Raw genomic sequence first — 9,451 nt, forward strand, 5'->3', positions numbered from 1 at the left:
AGGTTCAACACCTTTTGAGATGATTAATAGCCATTCGGATTTCCTATTTTGTAAAGTTGCTTTTTCACTTATTTTGTTCATTTTTCCATTGGGTGAGCCATTTTCCCCTTTTTGATTTGTGGGGTTTTTTTTTTCCTCCAATATATTCTGGTTATTAGCCATTGTGACTTAGATATGTGACAATAACTTGGGCTTTTCTTTTCACTCTTTATGATGTATTTTATAGAACCAAAGAACTTAATTGTAACATCAGATTATTCCTTTATTAGTCCTTTTTGTAATTTGTTAGGAAAATTTTTCCCAACTCTGGGATTATGAAGACATTCTACTATTACTTTCTAAATGTAAAAGGCAGCTTATGAAGCATTTGAGACTTTAATATAAAAATATGGTTAGTAGGGTGCCTGGGTGGCTCAGTTGAGCATCTGATGCTTGATTTTGGCTCAGGTCATAATCTCATGGTGGTGAGACTGAGCTCTGTGCTGGGAGTGGAATCTGCTTGAGATATTCATTCTCTCTCTCTCTCTCTCTCTCTCTCTCTCTCTCTCCTCCCATTGGACCCTCCCCAAATTGTGTGCATGCACGTTCTCTCCACCCTCCCCCCCCCCCAAATATATGGTTTGAGGTCAATCCAATTTAATATATTTCCTATGTGGATACTCCTCCTTTCCAGCAAAACTTATTGACTGTTTTTCTTTCCCCACTGTCTGGCAGGGCCATCTTTGTTATAAATCAAGTCTTCATTGGTGCATGGGTCTATTACTGGGTTCTTCCTTGGTGTTTCCAAACAAAATTTTAAATATCAGCTTATCAAGTTAACACACACATGCATGTGCATCTCCCTATATTCCCATGCCTACCCATATGTTGGCATTTTGATTAGAATTGCATTGAATCTATCAATTATGATAGATCTCCTTAGCTTAGCTCTATCAATAAAGCTTAGTAAATTTTCCTGTGGTAGCCCTTTATTTTGCTGTTTGACTTTATTCCTAAGTACTTGCTATATTGTAATACTATTGTAAATGGGTATTCTTGTTATTTTTCATTTTGTTTATTCCTTATACATAGAAACACAGTTGGGTTTTGTGTGTTAACTTCACACCCAGTAGCTTGGCACATCCTCTGGTTGATTAGAATTGCTTTATCACTTGGATTTTCTAGGTACACAGTCCTCTCTCTTGGGAATGATAGTTGTCTTTTCCTTTTCTGTTTCTTTCTTTTTTCTTTTTATTGCCTTAGTAACTTATAAGATGTGCGATAGAATGTTAATATGTCTTGAGATAGTGGGCTTCCCTATGTTATTTTCATTGTCAAAAGCAAAATTGGTCATGATATGTCTTATATACATAGTGCACTTTATTTTCTTGATATGTAAATATTTTAATATCCTTGTTTATAATGGAGATTAGGTTATAATCTTCTTGTATAATCCCTATTAAGTTTTGGCATCCACATTACAGTATTTTAATAAAATGAGTTCAGGAGTGATCCTTCTTTGTTTCCTGGGGAGATGTGTGTAAGATTAGAATTATTTCTTCCTTGAACTTTGTAGAAATTTCTGGTGAAGCTGTATGATCTGGAATTTGCTTTGTGTGAAGATTTGACTTCTGATTCATTTTTAAGATAATTATACATTTATGTATGTTTTATTGAGTAATTTTTGGTAAGATTACTCCTATGATTTTATCCATTTCATCTAAATTTTAAAATTTATTGGCAAGTGTCTAATTTATTATCTGCTCAGCTTCTAATCATCTCCAGTGATTTAGACATCTGTTAATGTCTCCTTTCTTTTCCTGATATTGGCAATTTGAGCTTTTTCTCATTTTACTTTTTAAAGAACACAACAATGATCTAATTTTTTATCTTCTACTTTTGTTGAGTTTATTTGATTGTTCTTAAATTTTTTTCTTTTTTTAAGTTTATTCATTTATTTTTGTGAGAGCATGCAAGCAGGGGAGGTGCAGAGAGAGAATCTCAGGCAGGCTCCGTGCTGCTAGCACAAAGCCCAGTGCTGGGCTTGGACTTAGGAAACCATGAGGTCATGACCTGAGCTGAAACCAAGAGTTGGACACTTAACCAACTGAGCCACCCAAGTGCCCCCTTGTCTTCTTTTTAATACCATTCTTAAATACTTGAGTTGAATGTGTAGCTCATAAATATTTCCTCCTTTTCCAACACTTGATTTTTCCTTGAAATCATTGCATTAACTTCATTCTATAATATATGCAGCATTTGTTATTTTTGAGTCTAAAATAAATTTAAGTTCCTTATGCTTTTTTCTTCATGGATTATTTTAAACTGTGTTCCTTAATTTTCTTTTTTTTTTTTTATTTTTTATTTATTTTGAGAGAGACAGAGTGAGTGGGTAAGGGGCAGAGAGAGAGGGAGAGAGAAAATCCCAAGCAGGTTCTGCACTGCCAGCACAAAGCCCAACATGGGGCTAGAACTCATGAAACATGAGCTCATGACCTGAGCCAAAACCAAGAGTTGGATGCTTAACCAACTTAGCCACCCAGGCACCCCAGTATTTCTTAATTTTGAAACATATAAGAGGAGTTTCTTATCTTTTTATATTTAATCTCTAGCATTATGGTCTGAGAACATACTGTGTGTGATTGCATTTCTTTGAAATTTGTTGACATTTGCCCTAGTATATAGTCAGTTTTTATATGTCTACCATGGTGTGCTTAAAAAGATGAAGAATTGTTGGCTGCAGTATTGTATATGACTTTCATTAAGGTCATTAATTCTGTTCAAATCTATATTTTTAGTGATTTTTTTCCAGATACTTCAATCACTTGCTGTGAAAAGTATGTTAAAATCTCCATTATAATTGTAGATTTGTGTCTTTCACTTTGTAGTTCTGTTAGTTTTAGTTTTCTCTCTATATATTTTTAAGATTTAAAAATTTTTTTCTTTAGAGAGAGTGTGTGAGTGGGGGAGAGAGGCGGACGGAGGGAGGGAGGGAGGGAAGGAGAGAGAGAGAAAGAGAGAGAGAGAGAGAGAGAGAGAGAGAGAGAGAGAGAATCTTAAGGAGGTTCCATGCTCAGCACGGAGCCTGATGCAGGGCTCAGTCCCATGACCCTGAGATCATGACCTGAGCCGAAATCAAGAGTCAGATGCTCAACCAACTGAGCCACCCAGGCACCCCTCTAGATTTTGAGACTATTAGTAAGGACTAAAAACAGGATGATTGTTTCCTGATTAATTCTTGATAACCTTTGTCTCCTAGTGTTTTTACCCTACAGTGTATTTTGTATTAGGTTTATTTACTTTGTGCCATAAATAATGGGACTGTTGCTCCATCACATTAATGCCAGTTTCATGTGGGCAGTAACTTAAAATTTTTTTAAGTTTGTTTATTTTGAGAGATAGAGTACAAGTTGGGGAGGGAAAAAGGGAGGGGAAGAGAGAGAATCCCAAGCAGGCTCTGTACCCAGGGCTGAGCGCGACCCGGGGCTCAGTCTCCTGACCGTGAGATCATGACTTGAACTGAAATCAAGAGTTGGACACTTAACCAACTGAGCCACCTAGGCGCCCCTAAATGTTTCTATATGCTCAGCACCTATGTAGGCACTCAATTGTGGAATGGCTAGGTAAACATAGGTGAAAATTACAATTGGTTGGGAGCATCATCAGGTGTAGAAAGTTAAGTTTATACTACTTCAGTTCATGGTATTATCATTGGTTTATGCAAGGGCCCTCTACTGACTTTGGTTGGTTAGTTGGTTAATTTATCTTTTAATCATTCTTCCCCTATATAGGCAGCTGGCCTAGTGTGTTTGAAATATGCCATGGAGTTGTGAGTATCCTTGTAAAAGATGTAATGTTGACTTTTGGTGTATGCACTTTGATTTGCATAAAGGCATGGTGTTAGAGACCTTATTATATACCTTGCTTTTAAAATAGTCAATACCATATTTCAAAAGTTCACTTATGTGTCTATATTTTTAATGATGATCAAAGATTCAACTGCTTTGGCTTTCCTTGGTGTGCTTACCTGTTTTGTTTATTCCCTGGACTATAATTTTGAACTTGTAATTTATGATTTAGGAAGAGATAAATTCAGTCAATAAATATCTAGTAATGATGATTATTATAAGTACTTACATTCTTTGAATCTTCCCTAATTGTGCTTGCCTTTTTGTTTGTTTGTTTTTTGTTTCTTGTTTTTTGGTTTTTTTTAAGCTCCTGGAGCCCTCCTGCACTCTCAGCTCACAGATCTCTTACATGCTTGCTCTCTGTCCCAGGGTTAAATGAATTTTATCATTAGTCTATCTTCCCTGCAGGTTGGAATATTGTGGTTTGACCTCCCTGTGTTGTCAGGATCTCTCCTGTACTCTTAGAAGCAACCAAAACCTGATAAAAATAAACCTGACACAGAACACTTTAGGGTATGAAGGAATTATGAAGTTATGTGAAGTCCTGAGATCTCCTGAATGTAAACTGAAAGTTCTGGGGTAAGTCTTCGTTGGCTTCTCAGGGCGGAAGTTTACTGGAACAAGGGATTTGGGAAGCTACTTGTTCACTGCAGGCCTAAGAATCAACCTGATTGTGGATCTGTGCGTATTCTTGAGGCCCTTCTTTTCCTCCCATAGGACACTGAATTTTAAGAGACATACTGTAGCATACTGGTTAACAGCTGAGAACTCTAAAGCCAGACTACCTGAGTATGAAATGTAGCCCTGGAACTTACTAGATATTTGAACTTGCACTAGTCTCCAGTCTCTGTGTTTTGATTTCTTTGTCTATAAATGGGTGAAATGATATGTACTCATGGTTTATTATGAGGACTGATCGACTGAGTCAGTATAGGCAGTACAGGTGTCCCTCTGCTATCTGAAGGTAGAGTGTTCCCATGAAAGCTTTCATAAGCCAAAATGGTGTAAAGCAAAAAAGCAATTACCATTATTTATATGGAAAAAATTTTGAGCATTCCTGGGCCCCCAAAAACATCCTCTCTTTTAGGCTTTTCTGATACCTTAGGACACATCTTGTTAACACATGCACAAAATAAATGGATATGAGGCCCAGATTCTCATAGACACAGTTCAGAGCTGTAGCAGCTGGGTGCTGAGGTGCAGCGCAGGCCCTGGGGAAGGAGCTGGGCAGGGCTGCTCTTGCTGCCTGGGTTCATGCTGCCTCCATAATGGCTCACTGCATCCCAAATGCTGAACACTGTTTTCGCTTTTTAACTTTTTTGTGTGGTAAAAGCAAAATCTTTGGACTTCTTTCAGTTATCAAAAACACGTACTAATGTCGGTCTCTCAAAAAGGTGAAGTGGTACAGCCATGACCTTTGGAAAAGCAAAGGATACCTGTACTTAGAACTGTGCCTAGTATATAACACCTAACTGTTTTCTATGTTAGCGGTTGTCATCATTAGAAGTAGTATTTTGCTTGAGTAGAAAAAGGCTCTCGGAGGATCCTCTTCAATTTTAATCTTTTTTTATTTCTACTCTGTGTTCCGTTTTCCTTCCTCTGCCACACTCCCTGAGTCTATACCTCACATTCCCCTTGCCCCACTCCCCAGCCATGTTCACTTCTGTCTCTAACAGTTTTTCTCTGAGAAATGAACTCTTCAGTGGGAAAACTGAGTGTGAGAAGAGGTCTTCCCTTATTTTCTCAGGGTGTGCAAAGAGGCGTTTGATGAGGAAGCCCAGAAACTGCTGGAAGCTGTGCGAGTTAGCAATCCACAGCTCATCATTGAGCGGGATTGTAATGATCACAGTGATGAAGATGTTTCCTGGTGGCGGTGTCCCTGATTTGAAGAACCTGATGTACTTTTCAAAAGTAAAATGCCTCAGTGTGATGAGGGAATCTTAGCTTTAGATGCTTTATGCCCAGACGTACTGTGTTTGATGTCTGTTAGATGTAGGTGAGTCACTTCTCTGTGAAAGCTCTGTTCTACTTCACATGGGGGTTGAGAAGCTAAAATAAAATGAAAAACCTAAACCTCGGTGAAAGGTATGACATGTTTTTAATTGAATGCAGAGCTCAAGAATTCTGATGTGAGAAGCCTAGAAATGAAAGTGGAGGACGAGCCTAGGAAAGATTATGTTAGAGCACCTGTTTCCCTTTCTCTCCCTCCCACAGATGGCTTACTTCACAGCCTCACCATCTCCGGCTTGCTTTACTGAATGCTTCTCCATGCATGTTCTTGGGACAACTGGCGTCTAAATCACTTGGGTGTTTCTTAAAATGCGGTTTCCTAGAGCCCATATCGGACTTACTGAATCAGAATTATCTAAAGGTCCTAGGAACTGGTATTTTAAATAATTTCCCAGGCAACTTTTAGGTATGTTACTATGTGAGAATTGATGGTCTCAGTCAAAATGGGAGTCCACTTCCTCCATGAACATTTTCTGCAGCCTGTTGTAAAGATGTAAATAGATCTAAGATTATTGGGATTAGAGCTAAAAACATCTTCCTCCGTTTGACAGAAATCCGACACAGTAACATTTTCTGTGAAAGACTTTTAATTATCTATTGCTATGTGAAAAAACATCCCCAAATTTATTGGCTTAAAGGAGTGACTACTATGTTCTGTCTCATGACTTGGTAGATTAGAATTCCGAAAGGGCTCAGCTAAGCATTTCTTATGCTCCACACATCACTTGGAATCCCTTGGTGGTATTCAGCTGGTAGCCAGGTTGTACTGGGGGCTCCAAGGTGACTTCACTCACATGCCTGGTGCCTGGGCAAGGATGGCTGGAAGGTTAGGTTTGACTGGGCACCTCTTCTCTCTAGTCTTAAGGACTTTCCACATGATCTTTCCAGCAGGGAAGATGGAGTTCTCTCATGGGGCTTTAGGGCTTGAAGGGCCAAGTGGAAGCTGCCTGTTTTCTTGAAAGTTAGGCCCAGCACTGACATGAAGTCACTTCTGTCATACTCCATTGGTTGGAACAGTCCAGGCCAGCCCAGATGCAAGGGTAGTCACTTCTTGATGGGCATAGTGTCAGAGAATTTGTAGCCTTCCTTAGTCTACCACAGACTATCAATTTTTTTCCCTGTCTGTAGGAGATAAGAAAGCCTTTTAGGTGGTACAATAGCCCCTTGAGTCAATGTGGCAGAGCTGGAGGTAAGAGTGAACCATGGCAGTTAGAAGGGGGCAAGTGGCAGTCATGGGAAGATTCGCAGGTAGTGTTACTGGGGCTGGTATGTACACCTATGATGCCTAGAGGGAGGTCACTGCTGAGGCTGATTCTCAGTGTTGACAGTCATGCTGGCTAGAGAGAGCTCGCCTGGGGCCATCATAACAAACAAAAGAAAGTCTGCAGCCAACAAGTGGCACTCTCATCACAAGGCAGTCTTGGGCTGCAGTGAGCATCTTATCCTTCGTAGAAAATAAGATTTGAAAGCTTCCCAAGTAAAACTCTAACAAAGGAGTTAATAAATGCTTCTTATCAAGGTGATTTCTATCAAACTTTCAGGCAAAGGAAAATTCCTGTGTTTTTAAAACCATTTCATAGCATCATTGAGGAGGGTAACTTTACCATTTTCTTTCTTAAGCTACAAAACTTTGATAGGAGAGCCTCAAAAAGATAACACCAGAAGGAAATTCACAGTTGGATGTTACGAATACATATGCAAAGACTAAATATAAATATTTGAAAATTCCAAAAATCACCTTAAGATAAAATGAATGGGGCTCCTGACTGGCTCATTTGGTAGAGCATGTGACCCGTGATCTCCAGCTCATGAGTTTGAGCCCCACATTGGGTGTAGAGATTATTTAAAAGTAAAAGCTTTAAAAATATATATATATACTACGAATATTATGATATACAACAGAAGTGCAAGAGAGGACAAATATTAGGAGGAATGTTGTAATTTATGATATCAGTTGGTTGATGGAGAAAGACCAAATAATCACTTTAGTATATGTTGATAAGGCATTTAATAACATTCAGTCTTGTGTTGTCAGGTACTTTCATAATATGATAAAGAAATTTTACCCTGAACTATAACCGTATATTTTTTTTGGCATTTTATTTATTTTTTTCAATATATGAAATTTATTGTCAAATTGGTTTCTTTATATATATATATATATATGAAGTTTATTGTTAAATTGGTTTCCATACAACACCCAGTGCTCATCCCAAAAGGTGCCCTCCTCAATACGCATCACCCACCCTCCCCTCCCTCCCACCCCCCATCAACCCTCAGTTTGTTCTCAGTTTTTAACAGTCTCTTATGCTTTGGCTCTCTCCCACTCTAACCTCTTTTTTTTTTTTTTTTTCCTTCCCCTCCCCCATGGGTTTCTGTTAAGTTTCTCAGGATCCACATGAGAGTGAAAACATATGGTATCTGTCTTTCTCTGTATGGCTTATTTCACTTAGCATCACACTCTCCAGTTCCATCCACGTTGCTACAAAGGGCCATATTTCATTCTTTCTCATTGCCCTGTAGTACTCCATTGTGTATATAAACCACGATTTCTTTATCCATTCATCAGTTGATGGACATTTAGGCTCTTTCCATAATTTGGCTATTGTTGAGAGTGCTGCTATAAACATTGGGGTACAAGTGCCCCTATGCATCAGTACTCTTGTATCCCTTGGGTAAATTCCTAGCAGTGCTATTGCTGGGTCATAGGGTAGGTCTATTTTTAATTTTCTGAGGAACCTCCACACTGTTTTCCAGAATGGCTGCACCAATTTGCATTCCCACCAACAGTGCAAGAGGGTTCCCGTTTCTCCACATCCTCTCCAGCATCTATAGTCTCCTGATTTGTTCATTTTGGCCACTCTGACTGGCGTGAGGTGATATCTGAGTGTGGTTTTGATTTGTATTTCCCTGATGAGGAGCGACGTTGAGCATCTTTTCATGTGCCTGTTGGCCATCCGGATGTCTTCTTTAGAGAAGTGTCTATTCATGTTTTCTGCCCATTTCTTCACTGGGTTATTTGTTTTTCGGGTGTGGAGTTTGGTGAGCTCTTTATAGATTTTGGATACTAGCCCTTTGTCCGATATGTCATTTGCAAATATCTTTTCCCATTCCGTTGGTTGCCTTTTAGTTTTGTTGGTTGTTTCCTTTGCTGTGCAGAAGCTTTTTATCTTCATAAGATCCCAGTAATTCATTTTTGCTTTTAATTCCCTTGCCTTTGGGGATGTGTCGAGTAAGCGATTGCTACGGCTGAGGTCAGAGAGGTCTTTTCCTGCTTTCTCCTCTAGGGTTTTGATGGTTTCCTGTCTCACATTCAGGTCCTTTATCCATTTTGAGTTTATTTTTGTGAATGGTGTGAGAAAGTGGTCTAGTTTCAACCTTCTGCATGTTGCTGTCCAGTTCTCCCAGCACCATTTGTTAAAGAGACTGTCTTTTTTCCATTGGATGTTCTTTCCTGCTTTGTCAAAGATGAGTTGGCCATACGTTTGTGGGTCTAGTTCTGGGGTTTCTATTCTATTCCATTGGTCTATGTGTCTGTTTTTGTGCCAATACCA

The 9,451-nt window shown here is 38.9% G+C and overlaps 1 protein-coding gene across 2 annotated transcripts in view; it reads left to right on the forward strand.

Moving 5' to 3' along the window:
* NLRP14 (NLR family pyrin domain containing 14) overlaps positions 1-6,151 on the forward strand; it is a 39,000-nt gene extending 32,849 nt beyond the window's left edge. Inside the window, exons 10-11 of one of the 2 annotated variants that reach the window (XM_058688098.1) lie at positions 4,296-4,466; positions 5,635-6,151. In XM_058688098.1, coding sequence (XP_058544081.1) covers positions 4,296-4,466; positions 5,635-5,770 — 307 coding nt within the window. In that variant the 3' untranslated portion in view covers positions 5,771-6,151. The remainder of the gene's footprint in view (positions 1-4,295; positions 4,467-5,634) is intronic. The other variant, XM_058688097.1, reaches the window with a different exon arrangement.
* The last annotated feature ends 3,300 nt before the right edge of the window (positions 6,152-9,451 follow it).

The sequence above is a fragment of the Neofelis nebulosa genome, chromosome 10, assembly GCF_028018385.1.
Source record: "Neofelis nebulosa isolate mNeoNeb1 chromosome 10, mNeoNeb1.pri, whole genome shotgun sequence".
Taxonomy (NCBI): domain Eukaryota; kingdom Metazoa; phylum Chordata; class Mammalia; order Carnivora; family Felidae; genus Neofelis; species Neofelis nebulosa.